Source organism: Myotis nattereri (assembly GCF_964212035.1).
Source record: "Myotis nattereri genome assembly, chromosome: 1".
Taxonomy (NCBI): Eukaryota; Metazoa; Chordata; class Mammalia; order Chiroptera; family Vespertilionidae; genus Myotis; species Myotis nattereri.
Window position 1 is genome coordinate 38,241,797 of NC_138075.1, and position 22,994 is coordinate 38,264,790.

The following is a 22,994-nucleotide window of genomic DNA, read 5'->3' on the forward strand; positions in this document are numbered from 1 at the left end:
TACAGCAAGTTACAGAACCAATTTTGGGTCTACTGTATAATGGGAATTAAACCATGCTGGGGTTTGTGAAGATTACATGAATGACAATGCCTATGTGCTAGAACAGGGGTGGGCAAACTTTTTGACTCGAGGGCCACAATGGGTTCTTAAACTGGACGGAGGGCCTGAACAAAAGCATGGGTGGAGTGTTTGTGTGAACTAATATAAATTCAAAGTAAACATCATTACATAAAAGGGTACGGTCTTTTTTTTCAATGGTTTTATTCATTTCAAACGGGCCAGATCCTGCCCGCGGGCCGTAGTTTGCCCACGGCTGTGCTAGAAGCATGCTCATGCTTAGAGGCACACTTATGAAGTGTCAGCTACTAAAGTTATCATCCTCCCTCCACAGGACTCCACAAACTGGTTCCAAGGTCAGGGAAGCTGAATCTTACGGTCTGAACGTCTGTGTCCATTTAAAGCCTTGATGTTGAGATTCTAACCCCCGATGTAAATGGGATTTGGAAGTGGGGTCTTTGAAGACCCCACTGTCATGACAGGGATCAGTGTCCTTATAAACAGGATCCAGAGACCTCCCTCACCCCTCTGCCATGTGAGGACACAAAGGGAAGATGGCCATCTTTAAAACAGGAAGGTTTCACTAGAAACAGGATCTGCTGGCACCTTGATCTTGGACTCCCAGCCTCCAGAACTGTGAGAAATAAACTGTGGTTTAAGCCACTCGTCTGTGGGATTTTTGTTATAGATCAAACAGATCAAAACACTGGGGTGATGAAGTTTTTTGATACAGACAGGGACACACTTAGAACACAAAGTTAGGCAAATATGAAATATAAAGAAGAGTAGATTATCTGGGAACAAAAAAGTATATTATAAAATACTAGTGATTGAGATAATTAAGCAATTATCTTAATTTTTTAAAAAAGCAGGGTTCTGATAGCCTTCTTTTTGGGGCTTGCAGGGAGAGGAATAGGAGATGGGTAGGAAGACATCCAAAAGAAAAGAAAGGTTAAGGTCTTACCAATTAAGGATATACGATAAATACTCCTATGCCTACAAAATTGCTAAGTACTATGTATTAGGATTTAGAAAACTAAATTACTGTCTATCACCTCTCTCATTTTTGTCTTTTAAAAATAGCTTTTCCCTTAGTGATAATGTACAGCATTATCTTAAACAATTCATATATACTAAAAACAAGTCCCCTGATATCAGCTTTAACCTATTACCCTACATTCTGATGATATAAAAATTTATATTTACAATTTAATCATCTAGTAATTTTAAACTAGTTCACAAGAGAGAGAATACATTGAGCTAAAATGATGGCTGAAGTTAAAAACCTGAGAGTGACACCAACAGTTAATGAAGAGCTGTGGGAACCAAGGGATCTGTGGGAGGAGCTAGCCTTGTCAGTGCTGTCAGTGCTGGGCAGAACACACAGAAGGAAGAAGGTCTTCAGTGCCTGGTAGAACTCCACCTTCACACACCCCATTCTATCCTTCCTGCTGTACTACTGTTCATGCTCCACCCCTCCCTTCCACTTGCCAGATATGGACTTATACTCATCAGCTGACAAAAGACTGCTGAGCTATCACTTATGGGAGCTGCCTGCCAAACGGTTCAGTTTTAGCTGTGTTCCAGAGCATAGATATTTATTTAACAAGTTACTACAATTTTATAAATCAAGATCAAAAAATTTAAAAAAAGTAAAAGTGCTATTACCAATGATCAGTATAAGTATCAAATTTAATATGATTAAGGCAAATATGGAAAAAGCCCACGTCAAAGATGGTTCACAAGACTTAATATGAGCAACCCATGTGCATGGGGAAAAAAGAAAATATTCAAGAACACCTTTGAGATACTGGAGAGATACTACTGATGAGGTCTAAAGACAAAAGTAATCGGTGATCTCGTAATTTTTTAAGCTCTTGGAAATGAGCCCTTCCCTTATAACACCAAGGCCTATGGACTGACTTCAACCAATTTAGCATATTTCATTTATCTTCCATGCAAACAAAGGACCTGTATTAGATCTAGCAATTAGGAAAGTACTAATGACCTCAGCAAAAAAAAACAAAAAACGTTTCATTGGAAAGGCAGGAAGAGAAGCCATTCTACACTAGATGAACAAGTTAATATCAAGAAGTAGATGTTATGAGAATAGTTTATTTTAAGAATTTTGTTGAACAGTGAAATAAAAGAAAAAATAGGGTGGTAACCTAAAGGAAGTGCATGGTTAAAATAAGACATCTGAGCAGGTTTTCAAGACTGAAAAGAAGGAGCACATGGAGAGAAGAGAGTTGGGCTTAAGACACTGGAGGATATTTCCTAACTTGGGAATGTGGGAATGTGGCGGAAGTGTAACTCCAGGTAACTGGAAGGTCAATACCCTAAGACTTAAAGACACGGTATCATCTTTTTGCTGACAGGTTAAGAGATGAGCTGGGTTTATTTGGAAAGTCTTCTTAAAGGTAACTAGCCTGAAATAGCATTTTAAAGGAGAACATATGCTAAGGCAGGTAAGGGGATAATCATTCTATAAAAGTGAGGCAGGCCCCGGCTGGGTGGCTCAGTTGGTTGGAGCATCATCCCCATACACTGAAAGGCTGGGGTTCAATTCCTGGTCAGGGCACTTACCTAGGCTGTGGGTTTGATCCCCGGTTGGGGTGGGTATGAGAAGGCAACCAATTGATGTTTCTGTCTCACATCAATGTCTCTCTTGTCTGTCTCTCTCCTTTCCCCTCTCTCTTAAAATAAGCATGTCCTTGAGTGAGGATTAAAAAAAAAAAAAAGACAGAATGCCCCTGTAATAAAAATAGCTGTCCAATGGAAGCATGGAGCAGAGTGCAGAATCTCGGAGGGAAGGTGGGGGAGGGTGGGTGTGTGGGAGGTAATCAACCAAAGATGTTATATGCATACATGCATTACCCATGGGTACAGACAATAGCATGGTGAAGGCCTAGGATGGAGGGTGTGGTTGGGCTGGAGGGGGTCAATGGGGAGAAAAAGGAGGCATAAGCAATACTTTCAACAATAAAGATTAAAAAAATAAAGTTAAAGCATAGGATATTAAATAAATAAATTAATTAATTAATTTAATTTAATTAAAGTAAACCATGTCTTAAAAAAAAAAAAATACCTGTCCATTCCAGCTTTTCCAGGACACCTAACTTACCCTGAGGCCTCCGTACAGACTTAAAGAGTCTTAAGTAAGGGTTCTGAAAGGGACAGTTCAGTGACGAGTGGCACTTTTGTGTTGCACAAGCCACTCCACTCATCTCCAGGATACCATGATTATTTTAGAACAAGCAGCTTAAGTATTCCATGCATATTGTAATATCCTAATTACCCAAGGCTAATAAGACTTAAATCATTCTGAAAACAGATAAAGCCCAGGAATCAACTAATTAACTGATCTTATTCACCAGCTAAAACACAAGGCACTTTTTAAATATATATATTTTAAACTTACTTTTAGTTATAGCTGACACGCAATATTATATTAGTTTCAGGCATACAACAGTTATTCCACATTTATACACCTTGCAAAGTGATTACTACAATAAGTCTATCAACCATTTGTCACCGATCATAGTTATCACATTACTGACTATATTCTCTATGCTGCACATTACATTCCTGCAAGTCATTTTTAAGTGGCAACAAATCTGAGCTTTCCCAGGTAATATAGGCAATAAAATTTCTTAGCATGGTTTGGTTAGTGATGGATTTATTTATCTTCTATTAAGACCGTCACTTCAGGAGTTAAAAAATGGATCTGGTTAGCTTTATAAGCAAGCAAAGAAACAAAAAAAAAAATCCAGCATCCAATTTAAAGAAATTATAATGACCTGATTTTCAGCTCAGAATCTTAGCTTAGTAAAAACATCACAGTCACTTTATTTTACCAAGTCATTAAAAAAAATGCACAGATACTTTACCAGAACTTAGATCAGGATAAAGTAAAGGAGTTGCAGACATTATGGCAATGAACAAAACCTATGTAAACAAGTTACAAGAGTGTATGTTTTATGCAAAGATCAAGGGAGATAAAAATAAAGGTTTTTTTCCCTCCCTCCAAGCTGAAGACCAAAATATGTACAAAATGGTAATAAAGCTCCAAAAAAGCCAAAGCTGTCACTGGAGGTTCTGAAAGAGATGGAGGAAATATTTCTGCTAGGGCAATAACAGCTCCTGTATTTATGATAAACACACTCTACACAGACATTCACATACACACACTATGCCTATTACCCACAGACAGACAGGAATAATTCAGTGATTCTTACCTACTACCGGGTAGTGTTCTTTCTCCTTTGTGAGCTGTTGGTTTACTGCCTGAAGCAACTGCTGTAACTGTGCTACAGTCTGATTGAGACTTACAGACATAGTCTCCTTCTCAGAAGACTCCTAAAACAAAGATAGAAGTAGTGAAAAACTCCAGACACAAGAAAAGGGCAGAACATTTTTGTTTTAAATACAACATGAAATATCTGAAAGGTGACATGAAAATCAATAATAAAAACACATAGAGAAAGAGTGTTTGATACCTAGTGATGCAAATTGGTTTGCACCAAAGAAAGCTGTCATAAATGTTGTCACTGGACCACAAAGGGAAAAACCTAGAATCTCTGAATGTCAGATATGAATTCATTTCTCTGCTCAGAAAAAAATATGCAGGGCACGAAAGAAGAGAACATTCATAATAACAGTAAAAACAACAATAAACATATACTGAGCTTTTCTAAGTGCTAGGCACTGTTGTGTTACCAGTTATGTTAAGTGATTTATATCAGCGGTCGCCAATCGGTGGTCCGCAGACTACTGGTAGTCCATGAGGTCCGAAAGGTTGGCGACCGCTGATTTATACAGTAACCCACTTATTCCTTTCAACAATCCTACAATATAGGTACTATTATAATTGCCTTTTACAAATGGGGCAACTGAACCACAGAGAGGCTAAGGAATATGGCTGAAGTCTTACAACTACTAAGCAGTAGGGGCAGGATTCTAACACAAGCAGTCTATACTCTTAAACAGTATACCAAAATACCTCCCAACACAAATCTTGATTAACATCTTATTAAGCTAAGTGAAAACAAACATTAATAAAAACACTACATTTCAGAGATAGGGTATCAGTTAAAAAAGCAACATGACTGATGGAAGCACATTACAAAGGCTTTTTTTTTTATCCTCACCGGAGGATTTTTTTAAAAATTGATTTGAGAGAGAGAGGAAGGGGGAGGGAGGGAGGGAGGGAAGAAGGGAGAGAGAAGAAGAGAAAGGGGAGAGAGAAAGGAAGAGGGAGAGAGGGAAGAGAGAGGGACAGAAAGGGAGAGGGACTGATCCGTTGCCTCTGATGTAGGGGCCCTGACTGGGGATTTAACCTGCAACCTTTTCATGTGTAGGATGATAATCTAACCAACTGAGGAACCCAGCCAGGGCTACACAGGCATTTTTTAAGTCACAGATGGATCTTGTACATGTTTAACTTCACTTAATTTATAAGGTAATTAGCCCCGAGATTTGAAGTTAAAGAAAAGACATACCGATTCTGGGGAAACATCACTATTCTCAATAACAGTAGTGTCACCAGCAGCTTTTACTATTTTTGACTGGATAAGATCCAGTGACTGTTGAGCCTGTAAAGAAAGCAATATGGTAGCCTCCACAAACTACAACTGATAATTAAATATAGACAAGAAAAAAAAAATGAGCGATTTTCTTACATCTTTTGTACAAGAATAAAGCTCTTCTAAAAACACAATGTAAAGCCAACCTATTCAGTTTTTTCTCCAAAATGAAAACAGCTTCCTCCCCCACCAGACTATAAAAACACATGGCTCACTGTTTTTAAAAAATTCAAACAATACACATTTAGGATAACATTAAGCTAGGTCAGGGGTCAGCCAAATCTGGCCACAGCCTGTTTTTAAACAGCTCACAAGCTAAGAATGGTATTTACATTTATTAAAGATTATGTTAAACAAACAAAGAACAGTATGTGAGAGGAAGTCATATGGGGCTCACAAATCCTAAAATAGTTTGTAGTTTTGCTGACCCCTAGTCTAGATCCCTCTTCTATGCATACAAGGGCAAATAGAAAACTGGCCAAAAAAAAAGTATAAATGGTCTTTAACATACATGCTGTTTTATACTTGTTTGTTTCACATTGTATTTTATTAACTTTTTTCATGTCAATAAATATTTATGTGCATTTCCAATCAAGTGCTACATGGTCTTTTTATATAGGCATGGGCACAATACTATTGCCCATTGTTGCCATTTTAGCCATCACAAATAACATGGCAAATCTAATATCTTTGAGTGCCTGTTTAATATCCTTAAAGTATGTCTGAGAAACTAAATTGCTAAGCTAAAACTACATGTTTTATATATTTGGTCCAGAGGTAAAAAATTAAAGTAAACTAGACTGCTCAGCCTTGACAATTGTATCATGTTCCTAAGTTTTGAGCTCTAAAACAAACTTCCTAAGTTCACATTTTACCTACTGGTAACAATAACACCGAAGTAATCTGAAGCAATTCTGAATTCCTATTTTTGCATGACATCATACAGAACCAACAAAAACATTGCTTTCAACTTTTGAAAAAGTGACGTATTTGTTTTGCTAATGAACATGATCACAGCTCTAAAGCAGCTTTGATAATAAGCACACTTGAATTACACTTTGAAAAATATCTCAAAATTACAAATAACCTGTCAACCTAATGCAAAGAATAAAAAATGTAATCCTAAAAACTGCCTATTTATGAGACTAAGAAAAATGTAGAGTGTAAAAAGGATTTAATTGTGGATAGTATAATATTAATAAAGGCAAATATAAGAACTAATCATTAACTGGAAAAAAATGTATTTCTACAAAGTAATAAATGAAAGGAACAAACTTCTGAAACATCAGAGGTCTATATACATCTTTCAGATCCATGAAGATAAACAACTACATAAGCAAATTCCTCCCCACTCCCCAAAAAATATATGGCTGTAAATAAGTTTTTAAAAAAGAATAACTTCAAATAAATTTAAAGTTTATGCTATACATTATAAAGAAATTAATTACACAAATGTGATGAAATGATGAGGCAAATTAAGAATGTTAAAACAAGCCAAAAAGTTCAGTTCCAAAAACTATATATCAAATAGTTCAAATTTATATAATGCAAAACAAATTAATATAATGCAAAAAATATAATGCAAAAAAAAACAAATTAATATAATGCAAAAAATAACAGCAGAATTAAGCAGTGTTTAAGATTCAAGGCACAATATTGCATAATGCAATACCATCTTCTGGACAAGCAGTGTCTTACCTTATGCAAGTCACCAGCTACCTTTTGTCGTTCACTTTGTTCAGTTTTAAGTTTTGTGAGCGTTTCATTTAACTGTGTTTTTAGCTGTAAAAATAAAGGACACCATAATCAACTTTATTTTCATCCTTCTTTGATTATGCTTAGACCTCTAGGACTGAAGAATGAATGAGAAAGAACGGGATCTCTAACAGTTATGCACAGTGGATTAGCAATATGCTGCACCAGATGTATAGAAAAGCTAAGCAGTGGAGGATCCCATCTGAAAAGCTAAGTCAATGTAAGAAAAGCTATAGAAACAAACTAGAGTTTAGAGAAGAAAATTGTAAATGTAAAAACAAAACCATTAAATTCTAGTCAAGTGCCTTTAAAAAGTATTCCTATTCGCTATTCATAATAATTCATTCATATTGAAATTGTTCAAATTAAAAGGCAAGTAGGCCCTAGCCAGTTTTGTTCAGTGGATAGAGCATCAGCCTGCAGACTGAAGGGTCCTGGGTTCAATTTTGGTCAAGGGCACATGCCAGGGTTGCGGACTTGATCCCCAGTAGGGGACGTGCAGGAGGCAGCCAAATCAATGATTCTCTCTTATCACTGATGTTTCTGTCTCTCTCTCTTCCTCTCTGAAATCAATAAAAATATATTTAAAAAAATAAGTAAAAGGCAAGTAGTCAGAAACTTTATTAATTTTTAAAGACTTTCATGACTATACAGTTAAGAAAAGTCAATTGTGTAATATTTTAAAAGACATTGAACAAAAGACTGCAAATCCAGTAAAATGATAACTTCAAAAATTTTAATGTTGCTCATCCTTTAAAATGGCACTGAAGAAATGAGTGCAAGACCATACTGGCCTAATAATGGCAACAAGAAATGTCCTAAGACACACTTCTCAATAACCAACTTGTCAAAACAGTAATAAAGCTCTATAAAACTTTAATGCCAATACAGAATGCCTCTAATCTTGTTAACTGTTCTGATTAAGTATGAATAAGGAAAATGGACTACAATGACAAAAAAAACAAAACCAACAAAACTTTCTTATTTAAACTCACCAAGTTAACTGATTTAGCCTCCCACCCAGAGGCATAACATTTCAAAGAGGTCTGGAGACTCAAAAGGGGGAAATACAAAATGCTGACATTTCGAACTGGAGGGAGAATTAATGGGAGGCATTCATTTGGAAATATTATTTTTAGAACTCTATTTAAATCCCAACTTCTTCAGTTTTTGCTCCTTTACTTAATTCTGATTTAATACACCAGATATTTAATTCTGATTTAATATCTTTCTCTCCCTCTCCCTTCCTCTTTGAAATCAATAAAAACATTAAAAAAAAAAAAAAAAAAAGACCTCCTGACAGAAGTTGAGAAGCAAATAATCAAAGAGAGCATCAGTTTGAATGAGACTCAACCATAATCCTGCGGGTTTGATGCCACTGTTAGAGTCAGTCACCAAGCACTAAAGTTAATAGTAATGTCTCCAACAATGGTGACAGAGAATCATTGCTCGGCTGCCTCCTACATGCCCCCTATTGGGGAATCGAACCTGCAACCCAGACATGTGCCCTGACTGGGAATTGAACTGTGACATCCTGGTTTATATAGCTCAACACTCAATCACTGAGCCACTGTGGCCGAGCAAGAGGTTATTCCTTTGGCCCAAGAACATACCATGTAAGTATAGGCAAATAAAATTATTTTAATTTATCTTAAAATGTGGCAACAGTTTTCCTGAGCAAACAAACAGAAAAACTAAAATTAAGATTACAAACTCAATGTGAAAAAACCCACTCAAAATGGCCTCTTGCCCGGCCATGGTGGCTCAGTGGTTGAGTGATCACCTATAAACCAGGTGATCACAGTTCAATTCCCAGTCAGGGCACATGTCCGGGTTGCAGGCTCGATTCCCCAATAGGGGGCATATAGGAGGCAGCCGATCAATGATTCTCTTTCATCATTGATGTTTCTATCTTTCTCTCCCTCTCCCTTCCTCTCTGAAATCAATAAAAACATTAAAAAAACAAAACAAAAAAAAACCTCCTGACAGAAATCGAGGAGCAAATAATCAAAGAGAGCATCAGTCTGAATGAAGACTCAACCATATTCCTGTTGGTTTGATGTCACTGTTCCCACGCACCAAAGTTAATAGTAGTACCTCCAACAATAATAGGAGAAATTATTTTCTAAAAACACATTATAGAGTAAGGCTTACAGCTGTAGCATACCAGTCCTGATGTGTACAATGAATGTATAGCAAACATATGTATAAAACTAGTCTCACACTGCAGTGGGAATGACTCAATTAAGATAAAATGAAGGTAAATAAAACAAAAATTTTATTTAAAAACTAAAGAGGTTGTTGTGTGTATGTGTGTGTTTGGGGGAGAAGGGTGAGGCTCTACATGTACATTCCATAGAGCCCTATTCTGAAAACTAATTCCCATAAATCACTAACATAACACAGAAAATCAACCACAAATGGGTAAGTTAAGAAGTTTTCTTTGGTACCTATAGCAAAGTAATAAGAAATTTCCAAACTGGGCAGGATTAACTTGGTATAAGAAGAAAACTTACTGTAATCTTTCTAGAGTTTATTCTGGTACTTTTTAAAAATCTAATCACATGCTATAACAATTTTTAAGTCACGGAAAGACATAACAATTGTTTTAGAAACATAATACAAGATAGTCATATTTATCTAACAACTAAGCCTGACACAATCAGTATAAATTTCCAGAAATTTAATAATGGGAGTACTCTATGTCTATAGACATTTAGCTAACTTTAGTTAAATCTTTAAGTCTATAGCTTCATGACTACTATGCCCTAAATGATATGTTGATGACAAAGAATTTCACAAGCTTTTTGTTAACTATCTGTATAATAAAAACCTAAGCAACCGTTATGGCGGAACAACCAGAACCACCAGTCACTATGATGTGCACTGACCCCTAGGGGGCAGACACTCAATGCAGGAGCTGCCTGCCCCCTGGTGGTCAGTGCACTCCCACAGGGGGAGCCCCGCTCAGTCAGAAGCCGGGCTCATGGCTGGCAAGTGCAGCAGCAGCAGCAGGAGCCTCTCCCACCTCCGTGGCAGCACAAAGGAACAGTGAGCTGAGCGGTAAGGAGTGAGCAGACGGGTGGTAAGGAACAAGGGCTCCCAGGGATCAGGCCTAAGCCAGCAGTCAGACATCCCCCAAGGGGTCCCGGACTGCAAGAGGGCACAGGCTGGGCTGAGGTAACCCCCGTCACCCCCAGTGCACTAATTTAGAGCACCGGGCCTCTAGTAATTTATAGAAAGACCAGTTAAAATAAGAAACTGGATTAGATTATTGCTCTTGAATGAAGAGGCTGCATCTTCAACCTTTAATATTCTCCTCCTTCCAGGTTAAAAAATAAGAGGTATAATTAATTATGGTAACTGTGAGAAGAGAATCTTCACAATTCAGTCAGTCTTTACCAGCATGTTTCATTTCTTTATTCGTAATGCTGTTCAAGAAATCAGGTTTCATAAAACACGGAAAATTTCTCTGAGAAAGAGTTGCAAGCCAAACATGCTATTGTTAGGAGCTAAGAAAAGAAGGATCATCTTAGGAACCAAGAAAAGAAAGATCACCTCAGGAGTCAACAGAATATGAAGATTATCTTAAACTTACAAAATTGCCAAGCTAAAGATGTTAGCAGGGAGAAAAAGTCTGGATGGTTTCTCCACGTGTCATCACAAGTGTTTTCAGAGCCTACTTGATACCCAGTGGAGAACAAGCTTCTTACCAAATTTAGCTCTTCATTCTGTCTTACTGCTTCAGAATATGAATCATCAAGTTTTTTCTGCAATTCAGTCAACAGATCTTTCAGCTGCAATGAAGTTTAGAGTTTAAGATTGATCTCCTTATGGTAGCCCATGTTATGTATGCAACTTGGAAGCTCTGCCACTAACAACTTACACTAAAATATGTTATTACTCTGTTATAAACGTAATTTAAGTAGAGAAGCAAGGTTGAAAAATTCTACTGTAAGTACCTCTCTGACTTCTGTGACATAGGTAGATCGTTCAATTTCTGCCTTCTCTAGTTCCATTTCCAAATTCTCTCGTTCTCTTCTCAGCTAGTAATGCAACAAAGAAGGAAAAGTTAACAAACCCATTTAAGATTTCCCTTCATGATGCTTCTCCACAATGAAGAGTTATGACACTTCTGAATAAAAAACCACTATCTCAAAAACTACAAGATATTCTTAAATGCATAACAAGTGCATAAGTAGACTAAAGAAGTCTTAACACAGATCTTTAAAAAAAACACCATACGCTTAATGCTAAACAGTCAAACAATGAAATAACATACATTTTCAATATCTTTATTTTCTCTTCTTAACTGCTCTAGCTCGTGTTCCAAAGATGTGAATGACAACTGCATCTGAAATATGAGACAATTATATGACCAACTAAACCACCAAGGATATAGATACTTCTAATTTCTAGAACAGTGGTCGGCAAACTGCGGCTCGCGAGCCACATGTGGCTCTTTGGCCCCTTGAGTGTGGCTCTTCCACAAAATACTGACTTCTGCGCATGGGCCACGAAGTTTCAATCGCATTGTACATGTGCGCCCGCACATGGTATTTTGTGGAAGAGCCACACTCAAGGGGCCAAAGAACCGCATGTGGCTCGCGAGTCGCAGTTTGCCGACCACTGTTCTAGAATTTTAATCCATTTTCTTGAAATGCATCTCATTTAAAGCTATAATGAATTTTAAAAGACCTTAAAAATGAGAGTGTCACATTTAAATTGCAGTAAAAATCCACCCCTTTTGCGTGTCATTATATTAGGCCTTGCCAGAAGTGCTTAAATTTTTTAACAATTAACTTATAACTGACTGTATTTAGTCCCCAAATGCATTAACATAGAGTACCATCAGCATCCCTAAATTCTGCAGATTGGCCCAGAAAAACAAGCAAGCAACAGATGGCACTCTTTACCACACCCAAGTAAATGGGAGAGAAATTAAGATTGCACAAAAACATCCAGTTCCATAAAGAATATAAGAACTTATTTTTTTCTTGAATACTATATGCCATGGGTCACAACATAATGTTATAAGTCATTGTGGCCTGGCCAGTGATTGCACATCGGCCTATGAACCAGGAGGTAATGGTTTGATTCCCAGTTAGGGCACATGCCTGGGGTTGCGGGCTTGATCCCCAGTAGGGGGCGTGCAGGAGGCAGCTGATCGATGACTCTCTCTCATCACTCATCACTGATGCTTCTATCTTTCTCTCCCTCTCCCTTCCTCTCTCTGAAATCAATAAAAACCTATTTTTTAAAGTCACTTTGAACTCCGAATAATTTAACTCGTGTCACTGCGTAGTAGTTCTGTAACTTTCAAAGCACTTTATATTCTTTATCATTATCCTTTAGTTGTACTCTAAACCAATGATTCTCAATCATGGTTGGGAATCATAATCACTTGAGGGGCTCTTTAAAGCAGACTGCTGGCCCCACAGAGTTTCAGATGCACTAAGTCTTGGGTGAGACTCAAGAACGCATTTTTTAACAAGTTCCCAGGTGATGCTGATGTTGCTGGTTCAGGGCCCACAATTTAAGAATCACTGCTCTAGCCGGTTTCAGTGGATAGAGAGCGTCAGCCTGCGAACTGAAAGGTCCTGGGTTCAATTCCAGTCAAGAGCACATGCCCGGGTTGTGGGCTCGATCCCCAGTAGGGGGCATGCAGGAGGCAGCCAATCAATGATTCTCTCTCATCACTGATGTTTCTGTCTCTCTCTCCCTCTCCCTTCCTCTCTAAAGTCAATAAAAATATTATTTTTTTAAAAATCAGTTCTAAATAAGCTCTTCCTTTTTTAAATACAGTACCTTTGTAATAGTATTTTGTGACTCATCGACCTTAACTTTCCATTTATTTTCTTCCTGCTCCACACTTCTCTGTAGCTTCTGTAAAATACCTTCCTATGGATAAAAGTATAGTTGTTTTGAAAAATTCATGCTCTGATGCTAAAATAAACTATTTAAGCCACTAAGGAATAAGTTAATGATTTTTAAATGAAACCAGATGTAGATTAAAAATCATTTCCTACTGTTTCTGCAAGGACGGATTTATATTTTTCACACTCTAGCTGTAACAATGTGTGCATTTCATCAGCTTCTTTCAACTTGTGCTCTAGAACCTGCAAAAAATGACATAAAGAAAAATTCCCTAGTTTTACCAGAAAGTCTTGTGCTTCAAACTTGTTTCAGTACTTACTGGTATATTATGACAAGTGGTTTCTAACTGTTTTAAAATGAAACACTACATTTCAACCTTCTTAAGGAGCAATAAAGTACAATGACCTTTTTGGTCATTTGGTTTTTGCTAATAAAACTCAAGTCTGTTTACTACAAAACATATTACACAATCATATAATAAAAGGCTAATATGCAAATCCACTAAACAGTGGAACAACCGGTTGCTATGATGCACACTGACCAACAGGGGGTCAGTGCACTCCCACAGGGGGAGCACTGTTCAGCCAGAAGCCAGGCTCATGGCTGACAAGTGCAGTGGCATTGGAAGGAGCCTCTCCCGCCTCTGCTGCAGGTGGGCAGTAAGGAACTAGGGGTCCCGGACTGTGAGAGCTCTGGACAGTGAGAGGGATGTCTGACTGCTGGCGTAGGCCTGATACCCAGGGGGATCAGGCCTAAGCTGGCAGGTGGACATCCCCCGTGGAGTCCCAGACTGCGAGAGGGTGCAGGCTGGGCTGAGGGACCACCCCCAACCCCAACACACACACACACACACACACACACACACACACACACACACACACACAAGCACGCACGCACGCACAGTGCACAAATGTTGTACACCGGGCCTCTAGTCTATATATATAAAAGCTTAAGCAACTGAACGACCAGTCACTATGACACTCACTGACCACCAGGGGCAGACACTCAACACAGGAGCTGCCCCTGGTGGTCAGTGTGCTCCCAAAGCAGGAGCACCACTCAGCTGACCAACAGGTGCCAGACGCTGGGCTCATGACTGGCAAGTGCAGCTGGGGCAGCAGTGGCAGGCACAGTCAGGGCCCAGAATAGCGGGAGCTGCAGCCAGCCCAGGCTTGGGCTCCTCCCTGGCTGCCTGCCACTCTGCACACTACTACACCCCCGAGGGGTCCTGGATTGCAAGAGGGTGCAGGCCAGGCTGAGGGACCCCACCGGTAAACAGATTCGTGCACCGGTGGGGTCCCTCTGGGTGGCCTGCAGGGATCGGGCTGAAACTTGCAGTCCAACGCCACCTGCAGCTCCTACCTGCCGCTCCCACTCATCCCAGCCCCAATGTATCTGCCGCGGGCTCATGCCCAATCAGTCCCAATTGGGAGAGGCTTGCACTGCTGCAGCAGCACTCGCCAGCCATGAGCGCTCCATCTGGCTCCCTCCCAAGGGGAGTGACCTGTGGGATCAGGCTGAAACTGGCTCTCCGACATCTCCTGAAGGGTCCCGATTTGCAAGAGGGCGCAGGCCAGGCTGAGGGACCCCACTGGTGCACGATTGGGCTGGGGAGGGTCAGTGGGAGGGCTCCAGGGTGTGTCTGGCCTATCTCACTCAGTCCTGACCAGCCGGACCCCAGCAGCAAGCTAACCTACTAGTTGGAGCATCTGCCCCCTTGGTGGTCAGTGCACATCATAGCAAGCAGTTGAGTATCCTTAGCATATCATTAGCATATTACACTTTGATTGGTTGTTCGGTTGTTCTGCCGTTCAGTCTATTTGCATATTACCCTTTTATTATATAGGACTAGAAGCCTGGTGCATGAAATTCATGCACTGGGGGGGGGGGGGGGTGTCCCTCAGCCCAGACTGCACCCTCTCCAATCCGGGACCCCTTGGGGGACATCCCTCTCATAATCCAGGACCACTGGCTCCTAACCGCTTGCCTGCCTATTGGCTTGATCGCCGCCTAACCGTTCCCCTGCCGGTCTGATGGCTCCCAACTGCTCTCCCCTGATGGCCTTATGGCCCCTAACTGCCTCTGCCTCAGCCCCCTCCATCGTGGCTTTGTCTGGAAGGAAGTCAGATGGTTGGAAGATGTCTGGTCTCCCGGTCTAATTAGCATATTACTCTTTTATTAGTATAGATAGGCTCATCACTCTCTAGCAGGATGGTAAAATCAAAGCAAATCCACATGTGAAGTAAAGTCATAATACCTAGGCTACACACATGGGAAAAATGATTTTTAATCATGTCACTTGACATACAAAGAAAAGTTAATCCCCAAATTTCAGTAGGCAAGGATAAAAACACATCTATGTTCTGAACACTTCTAATGATGTACCTGGAGTTGCTTTAGCAAACCAGTCAGTTTCTACCTACCTACCTCAACTGAGCTTTACTTTTTAAATTCAGGCTAAAAAGAGAGTAAGAGATAAATATTCAGTTTTAGAACTGAGTTATACAGTTAAAGAAATGGCAAACATTAACTTTGTATACAAATCAAATGCATGGAAGACTTACAGCATTTTTACCAAAATTTACACAAAATGAAATCACCTTATACTTTCTCAAAACATCGTTATTTTGCCCTGGCTGGTGTAACCAATTGGTTAGAATGACAGCCCGCCCACTGAAGGGTCTCCGATTGGATTCTCAATCAAGGGCACGTACCTGGGTTGTGGATCTCATCCCTGGTCAGGGTAGGGGCGAGTAAGGGAAGCAACCAATCCCTGTGTCTCTCTCACATTGATGTGTTTTTTTTCCTCTCTCTCTTTCCCTTCCTTCCTTCCATCCTCTCAAAATCAAGGGGGAAAATAGCCTCAGGTGAGGATTAACAACAACAACAAAAGTCATTAGCCTATTTATACTATATATCTTTTATCTTTCCCAAGCTCATAAAGAAAAATTCTGATTTAATTCTTTTTTGGTTAAAACATAGATATTTCACTTCTTAAACTAACCTTAACCTCCTCTGAACCAGAAGTTCCAGTCATACATTCTTTTGCCTTCTTTTCAAATCCACGCAACCATTCGCTATAATTCTATGGAGAAGAAAAGTAAAAATAAACAATATCCAAAAATATATAAATAAAATAGGTAAACATTTTTAAATAACTAATTCATATTATACTGTAAAAGAAAACTGCATAGCCCTGGCCAATGTGGCTCAGTTGGGTGAGCGTTGTCCTGTGCACTGAAAAGTAGCTGGTTGATTCCTGGTCAGGGCACATGCCTAGGTTGTGTGTGGGAGGCAACTGATTGATGTTTCTCCCTTCTCTCCCTCTCCCTCTCTCTCTCTCTCTCTCTCTCTCTCTCTCTCTCTCTCTCTCTCCCACCCCCCCTTTCCCTCCGCCTCTCTCCCTTCCTCTCTTTCTAAAATCAATAAAAGCATTTTTTTTTTTAAGGAAAACTACATAGACAAACACCAGCCCTCTGGAAATTTCAAAGAAGAATATAATGCATAAATTGTATATAACCACCCTGGGCAGGAGGCACAGCTGGCCAAAGCATCATCCTGTACACCAAAAGGTTGAGGGCTCAATTCCTGGTCAGGGCACATGCCTAGGTTTCAGGTTTGATCCCTATCAAGGCGAGTATGAGGCAACCAATCAATGTTTTCATCTCACACTGATGTTTTTCTCTCTCTCTCTAAAAGAATAAAAAACATATCCTTGGGTGAGGATTTTTTAAAAAATTTTACATAACCAAGCCTTGAAAATAAACACTAAAAATATACCTATGGGCGCATGCTCTCCCTCCTAGGAGCATGCCCACGCCTTTCCTTTCTTCCTCTTCTCTCCCCACAGGCATGCATCTCCTAAACTCTAAGGGACCCACAGGGCTTACAACCAGGGAGCATTGGGCAGCAGCAGTTCATCCCAGGCTAATCCCCTGACTGTCCCCAAGGCCCCTATTTCCCACCTTCTCAGCAAGCCAAAGCAGCCCAGCCTAGGCTCATTTTCCACCTTGTCCCTCCCTTGTTTCACTGTCCCAAGCTTTAATAAATGTCCTCTAAAAATAAAAAATATATATATAAACTTAAGTCTTATAGTTTTAGTCATTATTCTAAATTTTAGAACAATTTACTCTACATTTTGGATGCTTCTTATCTAAATTTTATACTTTGATAGAGTATTTATTTGTTAGATAATTTAAATCAAATTTCCTCTTAATCCTCTTTTAAGTCTTTGGTTTAGTTTATTCTAAAAAAAAAAAAACACAAATGAAATTTCTATTAACTGCTGTAATTTAAAGCTTCATTTACATGCTGAATAAGGATTCTCTATAGTCTGTCAAATCAGAACAAAAAAATGAAGAAAAACTGGATGTGAGATCACCCATAGTACAATAAAATAATACCCCCAAAGCACAAATAAGTAAAAAAAGTCCCTCCTTAAAAAGAAAACATTCACATTTTCACATTATAAATCTGAACCAAGACTAAGTGGATACTATTAAAATCCTACTTCGCTTCACATACTGGGATTTAATATAAATAAACGTCAGCTGAAAAACTGATTTAGTTGTTTAAAATTTGTAACCCTCCCTCTAAGTCAGTGATGGCGAACCTTTTGAGCTCGGTGTGTCAGCATTTTGAAAAACCTTATCTTAACTCTGGTGCCGTGTCACACAAAGAAATTTTTTTATATTTGCAATCATAGTATAAAAAAGATTTATATTTTTGATATTTATTTTATATATTTAAATGCCATTTAACTAAGAAAAATCAACCAAAAAAATGAGTTCGCGTGTCACCTCTGGCACGCATGTCATAGGTTCGCCATCACTGCTCTAGGTCATATAGCTTACATCTCTCCTATGCTGATGAAGTGCACCACACTGCCTATGCAGTTGTCTTGCTCCTACTCCCATAGTGTTGAGCCTGAATCTAATCAGGCCTCTACTGACGACCAGGGATTCAGTCAGCTACATCCAAACAGGGTAACTACACATAAAACATAGGTTTTGTGGTGTGTGTGTTTTTTAAAGGGTAGGGACTGCTAACAAATAGAAGGGAACCCATGCAATAAAAAAATCTAAGAGACATCTTAAACAAATCACATTGTTGACCCTTACTTGGGTCCTGACTAACACACAATACAATAAGTAGTTATTATTTTATTAAAATAGATAATTGGTATGACAAACTAGAAAAATGTACTAAATGTATGAAATTAAGGATTTTTAAAAATGTCATAGTTTTATTTTAAGGAATCCTTATCTTTTATCCGTATGTATACGGAAATATTTATAGATGAGATACTCTTATGTTTGACTTCCTTCAAAACAATCTAGGTAGTGCAGAATTGGAGGAAAAACAAGATGCTATGTATTACCAATTCATGCTGCATACTATTAATTGTTGAAGCGGTATACTGGGTATATCAGGTTCATTATACTATTCTACTTTGGGATATGTATACAATTCTCTATTAAAATAAATAAATAAAAATACCTACACCAACATTTAGGAAACTACATGCATTCACTAGCTTTCTCTGGCCTCAAATATCCACTGCATTAATTATATGAATCAAAGCAACTTTTCTCTCCCACTTAAAACACACACAGCCTCAAGTAAAGAAAGTTGTTCTATATAATCTTCAAGACTTTTACTTGAAAACCTTAACAGATGACCAAAATCTTGCATTTTGAACTAAAGAGCTTGTCTCATAGTATTAAATACCTTTAATTAAAAAAAATTAAAATGTTCCTAACACTAGGAAGCAATCACTTAAAATTAAATTCTATTTTGAATAAAGCCATTAAGAACATTATTGGCTGGTTAACTATTAAGAAATCATTTTGTCTCAAATATGTATATGACCTTCTAAATATATGTCTCCTATTTATATTTTATAGAATACAACAAAAGTATCAGCTGAATAAACAGGAATGAGTTTTGAATCAAGTAATTGATCTTAATTACTTAGAAGCACCCTAGGTTAACAATGAAAAAGAATAAGGAATTGGTGCACTATCGAAAACAAGTGCAGAGTGCAAATGCTGCTTATTCACAACTTTCTTGAATAGTGATAAAGATGTCATGTTTTACAAAATAATAAATTAATCTTACCAAATTTGAAGGAACAGACACCTTTGGAAATAATTTTTTGAGAACTTCTTTAGCTTCCAACTCAACAGCTCCCAAATGTTGTTGTCTTTCCTAAAGCAGAAGTTCAAATTAAACTTACAAGTTTATAGAATTAAAAAAAAAAAAGCTACAGTCTTTTAAGTTCTAAGGGAGGAAAAAGTGAAAGTATTTCTTAAAAATTCATGTCAATATTAACAAATGTCAAATTTTCCCCATTTTGAAATGTCAAAATAGCTTCCATAAAAATCTGCAAAATCTCTAAAGCACCCTAAATAACAAATAATGTCTTATATTAATCAAGCCAAGGCAACATCTAACAATATGGACATTTTCCTTGTCATTAGAAAGCAAGTTATTTGCCCCTCTAGGAACACTTCAAAAAAGCAAGTAAAACCCCAAATACAAAATACACTTCCTGCAGCTAAAATTTTCAACTGCATTTACAAAAAAAAACCCTAGAAATATAACAAACTACATGCAAAAAGTAGGCATCTGGGCAACATAACTGACTGAGGTTTACTTCCTGACAAATCTCCACAAAACAATGCATCACCGATGGACTATAACGCCAGAGGATTAAAATGCCAACTTTCATATTTCCACCTTTAAGATCAGGTAAAAATACCTATTCTAAACAAGGCAAAAAAATAAATAAATCAAAATTTGATGGGTGGTACATATGGGAAGAAGAGAAGGAGGAAAAACTGATGTCATATTACTTCACCAATGCCAAGTATCAAGAAGACTAATTCTGACACTTTTGTATGGACTCTGTCCACTGTAAATTTAAAGTTCAGTATTACAAATGCATGTCTAAATTTGGTGAATTTAAATCCAAACCTAATGAATATCAATTAACTCAAAATCACAGTTTGTCAAAATTAGGGTAATGGCTTGATCACACACAAAATAAAAATCTAATAATAAAACTATCTGTACAAGATATAAAAGATATCTGAGAGCTATAAAAATGCACATCTAAAACCAAGCCAAGAAAATCATCTCAAAACACTTGTAAAGTTCAACAGGTGACAGAAATACAAGCAAGTTAGCAAGCTCTCAACTCAATCCCCCCACCATCATTTAAATGTGATTTGAAGTTTATTATAGATTTAAGATGCACACACTTCAATTTAAGAAAATCTAAAGTCACACAATAAAAAACTAGAGATTAATCATATTCTCTACACACAAAAAGTTATTACTGTATTCTGGGTTAGTGGAGGATTTTAAAAATATGTTTTAAGGGAGAATTTTAAATAATTAAATAAATTTGACTATTTTTCAGGAATATACCCACCTGGCTGCATAGAATAAGGTATACTTATTCAAGGAAAATATTTAACTGCCAATCAGAGACAATTAAGAGGTCTCTGAATTTTTAGCATCTGACCATAGAAATGATAGAGCAATCGCCAAAGAAAATCACCCAGGAAAAGATACACTGTGGAGCAGAATCTTTTTAACTTTCCAAGGAAAAATGAATCTAAAGAAAGTAAGTGTTTAACTTTTAACAAAGTGGCACAAAGATGAGAAGTTACTTTTAATCTGTACTAATTTTAGCTAAAATGTTTTCATTTAACAAAGTAGTTTGATTGTAAATACAATTTCCATTCCTCTGTAACACCTGGAAAATATCCAATAATTGAAAGTAATCATTATAATTTCCTTACTATCTTTGTCTAAGTAATACATATAAAGTATCTTCCATGTGAAGCTAACATTTATAGTAACTCCTAAGAATATATACTTCTTACAGCACAACTTGAGGTTCTGGGTCAATCAATATCACTTTACACCTATGCTATCTGAGGACTAGATTACATTAAAATAGAGAAAGACTGTAAATTCTATTCTCTGTTGATTATTAGCTATGCAAGAAGCCATCGTACACTTGGTGGTGAGTTTGGAAACGTGGATAAATTCTTATACTCATCATCAAGCACATGATGAAACATGGATAAACTCTGGCTTTCTTTTGGAATTATAACATGCCAGAATGCCTATGACAGGTAGCATATAACTTCTTGCAGGATTATTAAGAGACTAGAGGCCCGGTGCATGAAATTCGTGCACTGGAGGGGGAGGGGGTGGTGTCCCTAAGCCCAGCCTGTGCCCTCTCACAGTCCAGGACCCCTTGGGGGATGTCCATCTGCTGACTTAGGCCCGATCCCCTGGGGGATCAGACCTAAGCTGGCAGTCAGACATTCCTCTCGCAGTCTGGGGTTCTTACAGTCCGGGACCCCTCACTTCTTACCACCCGCCTGCAGCGGAGGTGGGAAAGGCTCCTGTCACTGCTGCTGCGCTCACCAGCCAGAAACCGGCTCGCTGCTCCTTAGCACTGCCACAGAGGCGGGAGAGACTCCCACCACCACCACTGCACTGGCCAGCCATGAGCCCGGGGCAGCTCCTGCATTTAGCGTCTGCCCCCTGGTGGTCAGTGCGTGTCACAGTGACTGGTTGTTCCACAGATTGTTCCACCATTTGGTCGATTCACATATTAGGGTTTTATTATATAGGATAAGATTAGTACTTTGTAGACACCAAGTCTCATTACCAAAACAAAAGCTAAAAGGTAGTTCTTAACAGTGACAAACAACCACCCCCATTACTGATAGAACTGACTACAACCACTCACAATGAAACAATGTCCTCCCTGGCCTAGATTTTTCTATTCCCTGGCCTAGATTTCTCTGGGCCCAATATCTGCCAGCAGTCTCAAGTTTAGGTAAATTTCCATAACACTAAAGGAACTATAACTACAAATATATACTTGATTTAAAAATTTATAAAAACTCTACTAAAAAAAGTCCTCCAAATATCACTAAGACTTACATTTAAAATTCAACAGATTTCCTTGGCACACAAAATACTTATAGAATGCTGAACTGAATCACGTAATTAATGAGCTTTATTAACCCATCTATAAAATTCAATATTTCTGTTCCACATGCATTCTTGGTAAAAATTTGCAAAATGCGTGACTGAACTGGCACATTCATTTCTCTCAATCTTTAAAAACAACTTCTTAATTATAATTCATTAGAAATCTTTAAACCCATAGAACTTAAGAAGAATATCTTTTATCACGTTGAAGACAGGGAGCGATATTCTTCAAGAGTACTGTACATTCTCTGGTCAAGGGAATTATCCCTTACAGTAATATTCCATACTGAATATATAATACATGATTACTATCCAGCCACTTCAAAAGGTAAAGTTTAATTTTAATTCCACCTCTTTTAAGGAACCATTCCCAATAATATACCAAGAAGTGATCCCTTCCCTGCACTTCTTAAGACTTATTATTTTCCACTTTGAGTTGTCTTGGTGTGCCCCAAAGAACCTAGGAAAATTCACTGTGCATTGTAGGTACATCTAGTTATCCAAATGCGTTTATTAATTCGGTTAGTTTTTTTGGCTGAGTTTTCACTGAAGTTTTCTTAGCTAACCCAAGAGGCACACACTGTCTCACAAGAGCTTACATGGGAGGTATAGGTTTCCTGAGACTCTTCAGCTTAAAACAGTCATCATCAAAGCTCAAACAATCAGGTAATCATAACAAACTAGCAAGCCCAAAAT

The 22,994-nt window shown here is 38.2% G+C and overlaps 1 protein-coding gene across 27 annotated transcripts in view; it reads right to left on the minus strand.

The window, feature by feature from the left end:
* KTN1 (kinectin 1) overlaps positions 1-22,994 on the minus strand; it is a gene marked incomplete at its 3' end in the record, with an annotated part of 104,099 nt that overhangs the window by 1,486 nt on the left and 79,619 nt on the right. For 14 of the 27 annotated variants that reach the window (XM_081113505.1, XM_081113520.1, XM_081113519.1 and 11 more), the window contains 10 exons: positions 19,395-19,484; positions 16,279-16,359; positions 13,427-13,516; positions 13,206-13,298; positions 11,680-11,751; positions 11,360-11,443; positions 11,111-11,194; positions 7,341-7,424; positions 5,559-5,651; positions 4,296-4,416 (listed from right to left, as the gene is read on the minus strand). In XM_081113505.1, coding sequence (XP_080969631.1) covers positions 4,296-4,416; positions 5,559-5,651; positions 7,341-7,424; positions 11,111-11,194; positions 11,360-11,443; positions 11,680-11,751; positions 13,206-13,298; positions 13,427-13,516; positions 16,279-16,359; positions 19,395-19,484 — 892 coding nt within the window. Of the gene's footprint in view, positions 1-4,281; positions 4,417-5,558; positions 5,652-7,340; positions 7,425-11,110; positions 11,195-11,359; positions 11,444-11,679; positions 11,752-13,205; positions 13,299-13,426; positions 13,517-16,278; positions 16,360-19,394; positions 19,485-22,994 lie in introns of those variants that run through there. The other 13 variants (XM_081113511.1, XM_081113504.1, XM_081113509.1 and 10 more) reach the window with 3 other exon arrangements.